Raw genomic sequence first — 17,871 nt, 5'->3', positions numbered from 1 at the left:
TGGCTTCTCTTTTTGAGCTTTTGTGGTGTGTTTTTGTCAACCTTATGACAGTTTTTATGTTAACTAAGAACATTTTCGGGGCAATTTTCTATAAGTAACTCATTAGATTTTTTATTTTATTTTATATAGAATTTATTATGCTACATCGTTTTTAAGCAATTTATTATATTTTTTAAAGTTTTGTTATAATGATATCATTTGTAATAATTATGATGGGCGTAGATTCCAATGAAACTTAGTTTATGATTATCAAATAGGTAATACGTTTGTAATTTATTTCGTACCATAATTAAGTTTTATCACCTTGATTATCTTTATATAAAATGGGAAGTCATTCATTCGATAATACAAGTGATGGATAAATGAAGGCTTTAAATAGATACACCTTAGACTGATGAAGGTGCCTCAACATCCAAGGATGCCAAAGGAGCGCATTTTCAACTCATGAGTAGGGATGACAAATAAACTCATATTTGTGGATAAAACTTGAACTCGTCCCGACTTTAACAAGAATACCTGATTTGATCGAGTACATGTACGGTACGAGTAAAACTTAAAATATTAAACCGAGGACGAGGACAGGTATAAACTTACTCGCCCCGTCCCCGTCCTTGTTCCCATCCCCAGTTTAATACTCGTCCTCAATTTGATTATTTTAAAGAATTTAAATATTTAACTATGTGTTATTGTTTATTATGTTGTGAAACATTTGTGGTTGTTTAATTATTAAGAAGTCTCTTGATTAAAATAGAAGATAAACAAATAACCCAATTACAATTGTAATATAATGGAAAAATAAGCTAAAAATATTATGTTTGTTTTTTTGCAAAAAAAAATTGATGGGTACAGGTATACTCGATACCCAACAAGAACGGGGATGGGACGAAAATTACATGCCCAAAGGGTACAAAAACGGGGACGAGAATGAGTTTGAATCACAAGGATGAGGACGGGTATCATGAAACTCATACCTGAACTATCCCATTATCATGCCTACTCGTGAGGGTGTCTTGGCATTTGAGAATGTCGAACAAGCATATTTGGACTTGCAAAGGCGCCTCGACATCCAAGGATGTTGAATGAGAGACCCTAATCACCCTCAATTTTTTAGCAGTTGGAGCCAAGCATTAGGGCCTAATACTTTGCCTGGTTATAGTCGAACCAAAACGCTTACTATCATTGGGCCCCTCCAAGATGATCCATTATCCATTGTGCTTATGGTTTAAGGATTCATCTATGTGAAAGGTCCAACATTTCGCTATAAAGAATCCCTTATGGTGCAATTCATTAACAAAATTAATTAAACATTGAGCCTTTTATCAACCCTTTTGGTTCAAAACGAATACCCTTTTGGTTCAAAACGAATGTCAATCTTGAAAAACTTCACTAAACAAGCCATTATTTGTCTTGCCAACTTGAGTTTTCCTAATACTTTTTGAGATGGAATAGTTAGTTCGAGCGACAATTTGTTGCCCTTGAAAGTATTGACACAATCATCATGTCGTGTGCACTAAACTCAAAGCCACTTTCTTGAGGAACTGATACCAATTTTCATCGGCCTATATGTGATTGACAGAATAAATGGGAGTTTGTGTGTCTGGTTATTCTTGAAACAAAATAGTACTTATGGTTGTTTCTTAAACCAACATGTAAATGAAAATAAGTTGTTTGGGTTTTGGTTTTAATTAGACGCGAGGTGTGGCCAATGACTCCTTAAGTGCCCTAAACGCAATCTTGCAGTTTTTATTCAAATGAAAGGATTTTGCATTTTTTTTAGTAGATTCAGGATGAACCTATTCTCTTGGCCAACCTAGGTAAAAAATTGGTCAAGGAAATCAATTGCCTAACGAGATGTTGTACCTTCTTCACAATATTTGAACTTCACATTTCTAACATTGGCTAACACTTATCAAGGTTGGCTTTAATCTTTTTGGAAGTTATCATAAAGCCCAAAAAATTGCCACCTTGGACGTTAAAGGCGCATTTTTTAGGATTCAACCACATATCATGCTTTTGGAGTTAGAGAAAAATCTCTTAAAGGTCCTTAAGGTGATTGATGACATTACTTAACTTAATGACCATGTCTTTGAGATAAACTTATAGGATTCAACCAATTTTGGTTCTTAAATACCTTGTCCATGAGGCATTGGTAAGTTGCTCTAGTATTTTTAAAACCAAACGATATGACCAAATAACAAAAGTTGGTCAATTTTGTTATGAAAGCGGTTTCCTCCTTATCTTTCGGGTACATCCTTATTGTAGCTTGAATAGGCGTCTAAGAAGCTAAAGACTTGGTGTTCGACAACTTTGTGTAGTCAATCAATGCTAGGAAAAGGGTAGGCATTTTTTAGACATGCTTTGTCGAGGTCTGTGTAATTTATGCACATCCTCCACTTTCTATTGGATTTTCTTACCATGACCACAATGGCTAACCAAGTGGTCTAAGTGACCTCTCAGATAAACTTGAAGACCAAGAGCTTGTTTATCCCTCTACCTCAAACACCTTTTTTTTTCTTCTCTCATCTTCCTCTTCTTACGAGCAATCGACATTGTTTCCCTAGATACATATAGCTAATGACAATGGAACCTCGTGTCAATCTCATGCATGCCAACATTTGACCAAGCGAATAGATCTTGATTTTCCTTAATGTTATATTGTTGGCAACTACAGTAAAAAAAACACAATTGCAACCTTAAGTAACTGACTTGTGCTTTATTATTGCCCAATTGTATGGGTAAGGTTTCTTCGTTTGGTTTGACCCTTTCCTCCTCGTTAACATAGGGGTCGAGCTCTAGTATTTTATGTGCCAACAATTTAACCATGTTGAAGTCTGCCACTTTTCTTTCAATGATCTTACCTTCAAACTTGCCATGTAACACCACCTAACAATCTTTTAGTCCATATGGATGGTGATAACCTTTCATGAATGAGAGGAAAACTTCATAGCTAAATGGGGTGTGGAGACAATGGCCCTTAGTGCGTTGATCAATGGCCATCCCAATAATATGTTGTATGACGCGTTAGCATGCACCATTGTGTACATGACTTTGATGGTTCGGGATTGAGTCTAGTCATACCAAAAATGAGCGTTGTCGTCTATGCACCCTCGACTTGTGACCCTTTTCCCTAAGAATCCTACCAGTGGTTCATTTTCTATTTGCTTAAAGGTATTAGAGTAAAGAATACCAGTTGAGTTGCCTTGGTCAATACGAATTTTTATAATAATACAAATTTCAATCTTTACGTTGATCACCCTCCAAAGCAATTGTCACAAAAGGAAGAGGAACGATCATTTCCATGAAAAGGAAAAAAAAAACTAAAGCAATAAATTGTACATGATGTTCCTCAGATAACCTTGTCCATTCCTTTTATCGCGTGTAGTCATAACTTTCTTGATTCGAAGGTTGATGCCAAAAATATTGTGAAGTAAGACTTCGTGTCTGCCTAAGCCAAAGATTATCTTGATCAAGTTGTCTTGCTCTACATCCAACCCTTGGAAATCTTGGTTGATGAACATGATTGTTGTCATCTTAACAACCTTTTAATTTTTACCATGTGTATGGTTCTAACAACTTGTAGATGTCTTCTTTTGCCCAATGATGTAGCACTCGCACCTGTGAACCCCATCGACTATAGTGTTTATAACTTTTCTTGACTAATCTTGAGCGTTGATCTAGGTGTCATCTCTCTTTTCTCTATAGAAACTTTGATCACATTCTCTTTAATCACCATTACACCTTTGTTCTCCTTCTTGACAATGCGTTTGAGCATGACTACGAGAAAGTTATTGGTGACAAATGTGTAGCTCTCGAGGTGTCCTTGCTTAATGAGATCCTCAATTTTGTCTTTTTCAACATGATACATTCCTCAATCAAATGTCCTTGGTTCTTAAGTATTAATATGCTTTGGAGGAATCAATTTAAGAGGGTGTGTTAGCATGCTTTGGCATTGTCAAATCTTACAAGGTGAGTGTATGCTTTAACACTTTAATTCTACTTATGTTAAAAGGAGTATAACTTGCGTATCTCATGCCTATAAAGGGGCAGTAGTTGCTAACCTCAAATTCGATGGAAAAAAATATTATATATATGTGTGTATACACACACATACACATATATATACATATATATATACACGCACATATATTAGAGGATTAATTTGAATCATTTAAAAATACGGGGACTAAAATGAATTTAAAAAAAGTGACTAAAAGTATAATTTAATCTATTTATTATCACAAAACCCACTTATACCAAATAATTTCCAAAATTTTCAAAAAATGTATCTACCCTATACTCTTGATTTAATAGATGAATCGTTGAAATTCAATATACACCATTAGTTATTTAGTAAAATAATTATAACTAGAGTTACTAGCACCCCTAAAAAAAACAATGGTTGAAATTAAAACTCAATTATAAACCTTTCATCTATGAGATCATTAAGATTACCACTATCCATTACTATTGCCACCATCGTCATTAGCCAACACAACTGACATTGCCACCTTCATTGTTGTTAAAAATGACAACAGGGCAGGATGAAAGCGGGTGGTAGTTAGGGATGGCAACGGGGAGGGTCGGGTACGGGTTTCATGATACTCGTCCCCGTCCCCGCGAGTTAAACTCATCCCCGTCCCCGTCCCCATACCCGTCGAGTATAAATTTTCATCCTCATCCCCTTCCCCGTCGGGTATCGGGTATACCCGTACCCGTCAATTTTTTTATTTTTTATTTTTTGTAAAAAAAAATGATATTTTTAAATTATTTTTTATTATATTATAATTATAATTAGGTTATTTCTTTATCTCATATTATAATAAATAATCACACATAAAAAAATATTGCCACCTTCATTGTTGTTAGAGATGACAACAGGGCAGGATGAAAGCGGGTAGTAGCTCATTGTCACATGTCCCAAATCCATGAATTTTTTATATATCTACAAGTATTTATGGGTATCCGTGGATATTTAAAAAAATATAATTTTTAAAATTAAAAGGTGAAAAATAAAATAAAACTAAAACTAAATAATTTTAAAACATATATTTATATTAAAATAATTTTGTAACATATATTAACACTAAAATAAATAATTATGTCACATGTATTTTGTAAAAAAAGAAACTAAACTAAACTACTTTATATATAAATAAAAATCTTTCTAATATTTTTAAATTGTGTGTACAAGTAGGTACGAGTGCTTTATTATTCATCATCACTCCATTACTAAGCGGGTATCCATTTAATTAAAGTCCATAGTGTGTTTTATCTATGAATACGAATATTTTTGTCATGATTAATTATCACCATGTGGATAGTAATAGTGTTAATAGTGATGATTGTAGCAATGAGAGTGAGTAATGGTGACAATATTAATAATATCATACAAGAGTGTTTATAGTTGGGTTTTAATCTCATTTATTAATCAATTTTAGGCTTAACTATGGGCTAAATTATACTTTTTGCCCTTTATCTTGTTTTTTAGATTCATTTTAGGCATTTAGTTATTAGAATGTTCAATTTGATCCTTTATTTTTTATATTTGGATCAATTTATCCCCTTTAAAACAATACTTTTTTTTTTAAAATTTTGTGACACAATTTTGATCATTTATTTTTTTTATTAATTCGAGACGTAAGACTTGTAACAATATATTTAACTATATAAAATTACAACATTCAATTAACATTTGAATCCATAAGTATTATAAATATAATGAAAATAATGCAAAAAATATGTCTCATGAACAACTAGAAAATAATATGAAATTATAATTTTTGAATTTTCAATTGCCATTTGGACTTATTTTTACAAAATTTTCACCATGTTTATAATATTTTTATTTATTTAAATTTCAGTTGCATTTAATAGTTTTCATATAAGTGAATTTAATGAAACAAATTTCAAGTCTTGAATCACTCAAAACAAATATAAAATTATGTCTCAAGTTCAAAAATAATTATTTTTAAAATGATCAAATTGGTCTAAATTTAAGAGATAAAAGACTAAAATGAATATTTTAAAATACAAGAGACCAAAATAAATTTAACAAATAAGATAAATGACCACAAATATGATTTAATCCTTAAATATGTTTATAGTCCTTATAAAATTAACTAGTTTTGATTTTGGTCACCGTATTTTTATTTTTATTTATTATTTTTACTTTTCATCCTTCTAAAATTGGAATTATAGTTGTTAGTCATTTTTTATGTAATCATTTTTAATTATTTTTTATTTATTAATAATTTAAGTGATAATCATAGATGTTATTCATGATTATTAGTGATATCATGTTGGTGAATGACATCTCTTAAAATCTGTATAGATCCTTAAAATAATTGTTATCTATCTACTTTAAAATGACAATTAAAGATAAAAAAATAAAAAAATAAATTTTAGAAGGATAAAAATTAAAGAAAATTATTTTATGAAGATCAAAATATTTTTTTTTTCATTTATCACGTAGCCAAAATTATGTTTATAATTTTAAAAGAATGAAAAATAAATAAATAATGTTAGAAACCAAAATCAAAATCCTTTCTATAAACTTAAAATATATTTAAACCTTGTTTTCATTAGTAATTTAAACTTTATATAAAATAACACATATTCTTATTGTATACTTATAAAATATGTAGTTGCATATTACAAAAATGGTTAAAATGAAAATTGAATATAGATTTTCATAAGTCTAACTATCTCAATACTTCTTTATCCAACTACTAAACTAACCCTAATGTTTAATATAGTTGCATATATAAATAATATATAACAAATTATAAAAAAGCATTTATTTATTTTTTTCAGTTGCAGATGATACGTGAGATTGAGAATCTATAATATCAAGTTATCAAAAGGAAAAAAAATACAAACCTGTACTGATATATTTTGAATTTTTTTAAAAGGTTTAAATTTTTATTAGGATTTGGATTTTGAATTAATTAATCAAACAGTAATTGATTAAAACAAAAAGAGCGCCAAGAAAGTCTTTCACGATTTAAACTCTTCTCCGGTAAAATATTTTCACTGAATTGTGGTAATAATAATAATAATAATAAATTAATAATAACCCTCTCTCCCAACAACCAATCACTATCCAACACGTAACCGCTTCCACCACTGAACACTCATCATTGGTCTGTACACAACCTTCCGTCACCGACATGTAACACAATTATCAGAGTGTTCCGCCTAACCTTGTTATTTTTTTCGCCACTTGACCTTCTTCCCGCCATTTTCTGTATCGCTAATTATATACAAAAATCCCGAACCCAATTAAAGGAAAAAACGAAGAAAAATCGGAAAAACCCAAAACCCAGAACGAAACAGAAAACCTAGGACATTGCAAATGGGCATCAAGGATCTTCTGAGGTTCATGAAACCTTACATTGAACCCGTTCACATTAAGAAGTACGCTGGAAAACGCGTAAGAACCAACCCCATTGTTCCAAGTTTCGATTTTTTCGCAAGATTTTATCTGGGGTGTGATTGTTTTCACTCACTTTGCAAAATCTGCAGGTGGGTATTGACGCGTATTCGTGGCTTCATAAAGGGGGTGAGTACTGGGTAGTGAACTGTGTGAGTGGTTTTTTTTTTTTTTTTTTTTTCTTCTTCCAGTTTTGGGGTAACTAATGGTTGAAGTTGTCATTTTGATTTTTCAGCTTATTCATGTAGTATGGAGCTTTGTCTTGATTCCGATAGTGAAAGGAAGTTGCGGTACATTGAATACTTTATGCATCGAGTGAACTTGCTTCGCTTCTATAGAATAACCCCGGTTGTTGTTTTTGATGGTGGCAATGTTCCTTGCAAGGCAGCAACTGAGGAAGAGAGGAACAGGTATGTTTTGTTTTTGTTTTTTCAAAGTCTTAGGTTTTGAATCAATTTTTTTTTTTTATCTGTTGTTTCTTCTAATATGTGTATGTTTTCATTGTTTTAGAAAAAGAAGGGCTAATCGTGAGTTGGCAATGGCGAAGCTTAAAGAAGGGAATGTTGGTGCGGCTTCAGAGCTTTTCCAGGTAGGAGCATTTTTTATTTTTTTTAAAGATTAAATAGTCAACGCACCTGGAGCATTTATACACTGTCATTTAATTATAAAATGCTGCTTATGTAAAGTTTGTTGATCGACTTTTACTATAATTCCTTGATTTCTGATCGGTTTACAAGTATTAAAAATATTTAGTCGGACGGTGCATAAAAATTAAACTCTAAATCATCAAAGATCCTTTTGAAGGGTATTGCGGATTACTACAAGAATTGTCTTTAACATATTACTGCATGCTGGCTTAATTAGATGAATGCTGAGTTTTAATAATAGAGTTGCATGAATTGTTGAAAGTGGACAAATGAAAAATTAAGCAATGTGCAATGCTAGCAATTTATCTGATTGTTTCATCATTATGATAACAAAAGGTTTATGTCCTTCATTTTCCCATACGCTTGTGTTTACGCCAATGAGGCAAAACAATTGAAGGATTTTCCTCTCTTTTGTGCGCAGAGAGCAGTGAATATTACTCCCCTTATGGCACATAAGCTAATTCAGGTATGCTCCTATAACCATATCCTGTTGTACAAACTTGTGAGTTATGACTGGTAGTACTGAGAATACGCCCTTTCCCCTTGTTACAAAATTTGAGCAATACTATTGCTATCTTGAATAGTGATCCTCAGAGTCTGTTTTGGTGAACCTTTTTAGAAATATTACTAGGAAAGAAAAAAATGAAAAAAAAAATGAAATAAATTTCTCTATAAATTAAAATTACCTCTAGTATTAGTTAATTTGTAGAAGTTATTTTCTAATACCTTCTTTAAAATCCTATTTTTAATTTATACATAAGCTAAGTTTATTTTATGGAAGAGCTTATTTTAATTTTTATTCCTATTTTTCTTAATTAAAAGTGCTTTTGGAGAGTTTATCTAAACAGGCCACACTCTGGTGTAATTCCATCATCTAATTAATTGCCTTGCAGACCCTGAAATCAGAGAATATTGAGTTTGTCGTAGCTCCATATGAAGCAGATGCTCAGTTAGCGTACATGGCTCATCTTGGAGTAGAAAATGGCGGAGTTGCAGCAGTGATCACAGAAGATAGTGATCTGATAGCATATGGCTGTCCAGCTGTAAGAACTTCTCCAATACTATGATCTTGTGCGTGGAGGTTTACTGCTTTTCTGATATTTTGGTTTGTTTACTGTTTCATTATTCCGTTTCATAGAACTCCTGTGTTTTGGATTGAAATTCAGTGGTTTTGGACAGATTATTTTTAAGATGGACCGTCATGGGAACGGTGAAAGAATAGAGTTAGAGAAGGTTTTTTCTGCTGAGTCTGGTAGACCTTCATTTCGGAGTTTCAATATGGAACTCTTGACAGGTACACTTTGTTGCTTGTAGAATTCAATAGTGTGTGCTCTTATGCACGTATTCATATGAAATAACCTATGATGAATGTGTGTGGATGTGCCTTCATCTAATTGCAACCTGTCTCTAAAGCTCTTGTACATGAATGTCTTATCATCCAGGAAAAAAGAAAATAAACTAGGAACTTACCTTAAAGGCCATTTTCTGAATCTGTGTGCTTTGACCTGCTGGATACATTAACCTGAGTTGACTAGTAATTTTGGAAAAAATTGTTGTTTATGTCAAGAAAAGAAATCTCATACTTCTAGGTTTATGACAGGCTAAAAAATGCCCTTTGTTTCCCCTCTCCAGGTATGTGTGTCTTAGCTGGCTGTGATTTTCTTCCATCTGTTCCTGGAATTGGTATTGTTCGAGCTCATGCTTTAGTTTCTAAGTATCGGAACCTAGACCGTGTAAGTATGTTCTCATCTGCTAAAAAGAATTACGGTTTATTTGTTGAATGGAATTTGAACAGAAATTTAGAGAGAAAGCATTTCGAGAATTTCAGAAGCGCTCCTGTCCCCTAATATTACCGGCGTGATATGATCATGAGGATTTCTCAATTGAATTGCTCAATGAAATGTGTTCACTATAGGATATATCCTTTCTCTTCATGCTAAGAATCCGAATTTCAAAAATTTACCATGAATTCATCATTAAGCCAAAGAGATTACAGGACCATCATTTCTTATATTATGATGATGCATATAAAAACCCAGATTGCTGAATTAAGGATCATATTCAGTTTCATTTAGACTAATATATCAGTACTTTAACAGGTCTTGTCTGTTCTTAAGCTTGAGAAAGGCAATCAAATGCCAGAAGATTATGCCAAATCCTTTCAAGAGGCAGTTGCGGTGTTTCAGCATGCTCGAATGTGCCAATACTAAAACTCTTCTTAATTTTAGAGTGTTTTGTTAATTTTCAGCAATGACTATATTTGCTTCTGGAATATCTATGTAGATATGATACCAACGCCAGAGAGCTCAAGCACATGAAGCCTCTTCCCCAAAATTTTCCCGAGTCACTTGATGGAAAACTTGATTTCTTGGGACCGTATCCTTTATCCTGTCTTCATTTTCATGACTGATACATTTCCTGAAATGTTCCATTTTTTAATATTCTCAACTTGTCCCTTCAGCATTTTTTCTTGCCTGTTACTGGTATTGCTGTCAGACATCATTTTGGAAGTTACTTGGATTATTTAGCTAGGAATTCTGAATGTAGACCGTACTATATAGCTTTTTAGCACTTCTAGGAGAATATGTGGTCTATTTAAACATTTATGCTTGTTGAAAATGCATAAAATTTTCCTTAACCAAGTCCAATTGCAATTAGAGAAATTCCTTCATCTATAGTCACAGCAATAGCTGAAGGAAACTTGAATCCATCAACTAAGGAAGCCTTTGATAAGTCCGAATGTTCTAGATTTCCTCTACGCTCCATTGATCTCCAAAGTATTGGTCAAGTCCAGAAAGCTGAAATTCCTGCACCATCTAGACAGGAGAGTAGCTTTTCAATCATTGCCTCTCATTACACCAGAGAAATCAGTACAGGCGAGTGATATAATTTGGAAATGTTTTAAATTTTTTGTAAGTACATTGCTAAGTTTATGCATATTATTGCTAGCACGGTTTATATTTTTAATCATTAGAATGCGATGTACACTTTCTTTCTCTACAGTGACAAAGCTCTCGGATAAAGATAAGTATGCTGATGAAGCATTGTCACTTCAGAAACTACTCATACCAATGCCATTGGGAAAAAATGGAACAGAAGAAAAGACCATAATATCTTATGACACTCCTTCGGAGGTTTATGACAACAATCCATTCATGATAAGAAAAAAGGAGGAAACATATCAGACCAAGGACACTTTTGGAAAAGTTTCTGTTGCCAGCAGCATGGAAAATGCTGACTTATGCATGTCTCCAGTTATCTTTCAAGGAGAGGGGTCTGAGAATCTCTCAAGGAAAAGGAAATTTCAGAACATTGGCTCAGATAAAGTTGAAGTCACCGATGAACTGGTTTCAGGAGTGACTGAAATAGAAAAGTCTGATATTCTATGTATGACTATGGAATCCCCAGAAAGTATAAATTCTGAGACTAAGAAAATTGCTGAGTTGAAGGGAAAAAGTGAAAGTAAAATGAAATCCAAGAGAAGCAACAGCAAGAAAACGGAGCGTAACAACAGAACTCTTTTGAATTTCTTTTCTAGAGTGTAATTCTATTCAATATTTACATGCCCATATTTTTTGTTGCGGCAATTTTGAGTTTAATTTTGATACGACGTTAATTAATTCAAAATTATTTAGGACAAAATGTGTCTTTCGAAAATATTTTTTTTTAAGTTTTGTTTTTCTTTCTCAAAATTGTCGTTTTGATCGTCTTAATTTTGAAATGTACTATTTTTGGTTTTTAAAATGATTCAGATGACGTTTTTTCAACTGTTTTTAAGTGTTACGTATATCACTTTTAAGATCAAAAGTGATTTATTTTAAATTAAAAGGATTAAAAGAATCCAAAATATTTGAAAGACTAAAATAAATAAAAAAATTTATAGTGACTAAATGTATTTTACTCAATTAATTTAGGTGGTTTTTTTAGGTTTATTATCATTACGATTCTTTTCAAGCAAATACTATTATTAATTGCATTGTACTCTGCTTGTTTATTGGTGTTCGTATTTAGTAGAATGGATTTTGTAAGGAGTGAGATTTTGATTTCTGGTGAATAGAATTGTTTTCAGGTGAGATTCGTAAGATATTTAAAAGCATTTTCATATTGATGTTCATAATAATTTTACTTAAAAACTTATTTAACATCCAGTTTTAAAACATTCATAATCACAGATACATTTTTTTCTTAAAATTATTTCTCTCATGATAATGTTTTCCGTCACCAATTGTTTCAGCCACCTCACTGATCCAGGTTATCAACTGAATACTGCCTAGTATGGATAGACACCACACGAACAGAATTAAAAGATTATCAAGTTTAACTTTCATCTATTTTCCTTACCCAAAATAAAATCTAGTGTGATTTTTCAGTGGAGGCTTATTTATTTATTTATTTATTTATTATTATTATTTTTAATTTCTAATCACCACATCCAGGCATATTTTAAAGAAAAAAGAATATGAAAAAGCAAAACGTTGAACAATATGATGCTATGAGAAAAAGTAAGTTACTGCCGTAAAAGATCATTTTATTCTAAGACTTGCTTTACTCAAGTCACGTGATTACAATTTCAGAAGCACTTCAAACTCAACTAACCAAAACCAATAAAACATGATTCTGTGAAGTAACTAATGCTTCTTTTTGGCAATGAGCTGCCTGAACCAGTATGCAGACATCTTGGGGTATCTCTTGAGGGTTTTGAAATCAACATAGACAATGCCAAACCTTGATGTGTATCCCAACCTCCATTCAAAGTTATCTAGCAATGACCATGCAAAGTATCCAACCACATTTGCTCCATCATCAGCTGCCTTCTTCAGTTGAGTCAAATACCCTTTGTAATAGTTTATTCTTGTGGTGTCATGCAAACCCTTGGGAAGAGTCACACTACCCGGATCATCCATACCTACATGTCATCAAATACATCACATGACATTGAAAAAACACAATACTAATGTCACCAAGCTAACAAATTAATTAGGGTCTATTTGGATACAAATTTTAAAATATTTTAATTTATATATAAACAGGATCTTGATATATAGTGTTACCATTTTCGGATAAGATCACAGTTGGGTTTCCATAACGTTCCTTTATGTACATCAATGATTTGTACATGCCCCATGGAACGTTGTAAAGCCAATAAGAATAAGCCTGAAAATTTTCAAATTATGAATAAGTCAATGCATGGTTAGTTCACTTGTATCTATCTAATGAATATCTGTCACTAAATTCAAACTTACTTTTGGACCAATAGGCACTCCATTCTTGGAATCTTCAATGTTCATATAAACCAAAAAAAGAAAAGTTAGCTATGGAAATGCACAGAAATTTTTTTAATCAATGGTTAAAGGAAGCATTGTCTTACAAGCAAACCCTGCATTCCAATCCTCTTGATAGCCTGGGACTTTAGGTTTTGATTGATGAGGATCATACATGTAGTAAGTAGTATATTGGTTGATTCCAACAAAATCAATTGAACCCTTCACGATTTTAACTTCTTCCTTGGTGAACTTGGGGAGTCTTTTCCCAACAATTTCTTCAATCGTTCTTGGATACTCTCCATAAACAAGGGGATGAATGAACCTGGTGAAACACTATTTGTCATTATGTCTGTGAAGGTCTCACAGAGGAAAATTCACATTCATAACTAAATACTTGAAAATGCCATATAGGACCACAGTAAACAAATGCTAAAGATTTTTACCATCCAATATGGAAGTCTCTGGCTCTTTGAGCTGCATAATTGTCAGCCTTTGATCTCGTAAGAGGCTCATACCAAACAAAATCCAACAGGATCCCAATCCTTCCCTTTTGCTTTTCCTAAAACAAACATATTCATCACCACATAAGAACATTCTAGCTTGTTAAATGAGTCCATTAAACAAAGGAGTAATTCACCAATTTGATCTGAAGTATTACTCTCTTTCCTAAATGGTCCTTAAGTAAGAAAAACAACTCAAGTAGTCAGAATAATTAAAAATCATGCCAAGTAGTCCCTAAAATATTGACTTTTTCTTCTTCGAATTAGTCCCTCAACTTTACTAAAATACATCAACCTAGAGACTAAATTGCTGGACATTCAATATTTCAGGGATCACTTACACAATTTTAGTACTCTAAAGACTATTATTTAACAGAGAGCGTAATAATTTGAGGACGAAATTGGTGATTAATTCTTAAACAAAAAGACTTGATATGCTAATATTACTTGGTATTTCTCTCTGTATCTTTGAACAGCAGCTGCATGTGACAATATCAAATTGTGGGCAACAATGTAAGGCTCAGTGCCTGAGTTACCAGCTGAACAATTCCCATAAGCTTTTGAGCACCTTCCAGGGGCAAAAAAACCATTGTCATAACCAAGAGCAGCCACCACACGAGGCTCGTTAAAGGTCATCCAATTCTTAACTCTATCTCCAAATGTCTTGAAACAAAATTCTGCATAGTCTGCAAAATCTTTCCTGGGCAATTTAAGCATTCATGTTAGTTATACATAATTAATTGCATCATAAGCATGTTAACATATACTTTTTTTTTTTTTAATTTTAATTTTAATTTTTTTTTTATCAAACTCACTTCAAAGTTCAAACATTAATCTATGAGAAAACATGTACCTAGAAGATTAACAATCTAATTTTGTTCTTGTAAATATATTGGTACTTACACAACTTGGCGATTCAATAATCCGGTGTACCTCTCCTCAAGTGCTAAAGGAAGATCATAGTGGTAGAGATTTGCATATGGAGTAATACCTGCAACAGTTTCAAACAATCAATGAGGAGCTATAAGTCTATAATTGCGACTACATTTCAAACATTATGTATGCTACGATGAAAGTTACCTCTTTTTAGTAGGTAATTGATCAACCTATTGTAGTATGCTACACCTTTCCAATTTACTTTGCCAGTTCCATCTACAGTAGAGGTGAATATCAGTTACTAATTAAGGGAGTTTAACAATTTGATTCAGTTAATATAACCAAATATGGAAAACAAATATTGTTGAATTACTTGGAAAAATTCTGGACCACGAGATTGAGAACCGGTAGGCATCAAAATTCAGCTTGGCCATGATGTCTATATCTTCCTGTCAAATTAAACATATATATTTTAGCTCAATTGTTCCTTCTAGCAGAGAAGAAAAGCCAGAATTCACTCAGCAAAACTATATAAACATTTAAACTATACATCAAAAGTGTAAAATAGTTTTACATTGTCACCTAATCATAAAATATTAATAGAATATTAATACGGTGAGTTTGTTGACTTTTATAATAGTATCTTAAACATTTACAATATTCATTAAGAAAAAAAAAACTATACATCAAAAGTGTAAAATAGTTTTACATTGTCACCTAATCATAAAATATTATATACGGTGAGTTTGTTGACTTTCATAATAGTATCTTAAAAATCATATTAATAGTAATTTTTTATTTGTTGATAGCATGAAAGTTGTTTTTACATGGTGTATAATCATTAAATTCATTCATTAAAATGTAAAATTTTAAGGTGCATGTAAGTAGTTTTTGTGGGGACAAAAGTAGCCCATATAGTTCTGAGAAAAACGAGTGATCGGTAAGAAGTGATAATTTGACAATGTTTAAGGCTGTAAGGTACGAGATATTTTTCCACAGATGGGGTCCAATTGAAAATGGACAATATACTAGCTTTTGGATCTATTGAATTTGATGAATGTAATACACGAATTTGAGATACATTGGGAATGTGATCATTCAAATATAGTTAGATACATTTTACTAGAGTTTTTGGTATGCAGTTCAACTTGGAAAGAGATCAGTATGTTAAAAATCGCTAAAGGGAGAATATTAAAAAATAAATAAATAAAATCAAAGCCACTTACTTTGTAGCGATGGTACTGATCAACTGAAACTTCCCCCGTGCCATTATTTGCCACGATGCCTGTTTTGTATTGAAACAAACAATATTTCATATTAAAATGAAAATCCATTTTCTAATTGTGAAGATAGTATATGTACTGATAGTAAAATATATTTATACTGTTAACTAAATAAAAATTGTCATATTTGGTAATTTAATCATTTAATTTCATAATATTCTCTTCTTCCATAATATATGGATAAGAAAGTAACATAAAATTATTATAGAAATGGAAAAAATTCAATAATTGAATAATCTGTTTTAGTATAAAGAAGGATTTGTCGTGAATTCGGTCGCATTCGCATTCGCATCTTGCTTTTCACCAGAAAAGCCGTAAATAAGATGTGAACGCTCCAACACGACTCAGCAATGCATGCGTGAGATTAGCGTCTTTTCTCACAACACAGGACAACGCACCCAACCAATTCCAAAAAAATCTGTTTTATTTGTATACCTTATCAATGTAAGCAATTTTATTCTATCAACTAAATAAAAATTTATGATTAATATAGCCTTTAAAATACCAAATTAATAAATTTATTATATATAGCAAATTATAATTATATGACAAGTAATGTGAATTAACACAAAATTGTTCTAGGAGTCATTTCCAAATGAGAGTTATCTTTTTCAAACCCTTTTTATTATCAACCAAAAATTATTAAAAATCACAAATTTTTATCAATTTTGCATATCAATTAACATTTTTTTTTTAATTTAGTGATAAAAAGTATCAAAACTTAAGATTTTTAACAACTGATAAAAAGTAATAGTAAGAGAACGCTAAATACGAACTATAAATGTTAACATATTTTCTTTAACACTCTTTTTATTATTCAATTCATTTATAAAAATAAAAAAATCATAAATTTTATGAAACTTGCATTTGGGTCTCTCCTGATTTATTTATTGAAAATCAAAGTTTGCAAAAACATTTATAAACTTTTTTTTTCTTTGCCCAAAACCATGGTACAGGCTTTTCCAAGACGAAAAATCAAAATCTTCATCAGTCACGAAACGAAATGCATTATTTATTTATTATATCATAGGAATGAAGAATGGATTTGTTTGAAACCCGACCAAGTACTCTCAATAAAACTTTTTTTTTATCACAATTTTTGTCCATCATAGAAATTCGTGCCGAATGTTACCGATCAACAACGTATCTCCGATACATCATTTTAAGGATCGAAGATCAGTGAAGAACAAAGAAAATAAAAAAAAATTTTTAAAAAAAAAGAGAATTGATGAGAATATTGACGAACCGGGTTTTTTGATGAAAGCGTCCCAAATGCTTGGGCCGCGACCGTCCTTGTCGGCCATACCCTCCACCTGGTACGCCGACGTGGCGGTTCCAAAAATGAAGCCTTTCGGAAAGGCCTCTCTACTCAAGCCTCCGGTGTTGAAACGCACCGTTTGAGGCTCATCTGCAGCCGCGGCGCACCGGATGACTGCCCCTCCGGCCACCAACAAGGAAAAGACCAAACACAAACGTTGGAGTGGAGAAAGAAACAGCATGTCCATGTTGGAGCTCTCAAACTGTGTGTGTGTGTGCTGTGAAGAGATAATGTGTCACTCTTCGCCTCACTCACCTCCTTTTATAGCCCACGTTTGTGGACATTATCATAAAAAAAATTAATTTAAATGCCTCTTTTGCAATATTTCGAAATCAATAGGCTGCAATTAAAGCTATTCAATTCTTCTATATATATAGATACGTTAGATATCTGTTTAAGAGTTTTGTTATTCATGCGTTTTATCGGATAAGAATCAAGTTGAACCTCATAAGAGATACTGCCTATGATTTTCACTTAAATCGATAAAAAGGGATAGAATTTGTTTTAGTGAATCTTTCCATGTGCTGCTGTTAATTTGTTCCAAGTTTCTA

General features: G+C 32.1%; 2 protein-coding genes across 2 annotated transcripts; one reads left to right on the top strand and one right to left on the bottom strand.

Moving 5' to 3' along the window:
• The first annotated feature begins 7,029 nt into the window (after positions 1–7,029).
• On the top strand, positions 7,030–11,721 carry LOC109799991 (5'-3' exonuclease family protein). Its single transcript, XM_020360666.3, has 12 exons — positions 7,030–7,432; positions 7,525–7,561; positions 7,668–7,842; positions 7,943–8,021; positions 8,501–8,545; positions 8,973–9,122; positions 9,259–9,373; positions 9,712–9,812; positions 10,179–10,276; positions 10,363–10,455; positions 10,738–10,955; positions 11,083–11,721. The coding sequence occupies exons 1-12, from the start codon at positions 7,355–7,357 to the stop codon at positions 11,622–11,624; spliced, it is 1,731 nt and encodes a 576-aa protein (XP_020216255.1). The 5' UTR covers positions 7,030–7,354; the 3' UTR covers positions 11,625–11,721.
• Positions 11,722–12,586: 865 nt separating this feature from the next.
• On the bottom strand, positions 12,587–17,645 carry LOC109799992 (beta-glucosidase 44). Its single transcript, XM_020360667.3, has 11 exons — positions 17,249–17,645; positions 15,946–16,004; positions 15,093–15,168; positions 14,924–14,995; positions 14,747–14,834; positions 14,291–14,543; positions 13,787–13,902; positions 13,448–13,665; positions 13,323–13,354; positions 13,131–13,233; positions 12,587–12,985 (listed from the first exon to the last, which is right to left on the bottom strand). Exons 1-11 carry the CDS (start codon positions 17,505–17,507, stop codon positions 12,708–12,710), a joined length of 1,554 nt encoding a protein of 517 aa, XP_020216256.1. The 5' UTR covers positions 17,508–17,645; the 3' UTR covers positions 12,587–12,707.
• Positions 17,646–17,871: the final 226 nt, after the last annotated feature.

The sequence above is a fragment of the Cajanus cajan genome, chromosome 1, assembly GCF_000230855.2.
Source record: "Cajanus cajan strain Asha chromosome 1, NIPB_CcT2T_4, whole genome shotgun sequence".
Taxonomy (NCBI): domain Eukaryota; kingdom Viridiplantae; phylum Streptophyta; class Magnoliopsida; order Fabales; family Fabaceae; genus Cajanus; species Cajanus cajan.
The sequence above is the reverse complement of the archived record's forward strand: the minus strand, read 5'-3'. Positions and strand labels throughout refer to the sequence as shown.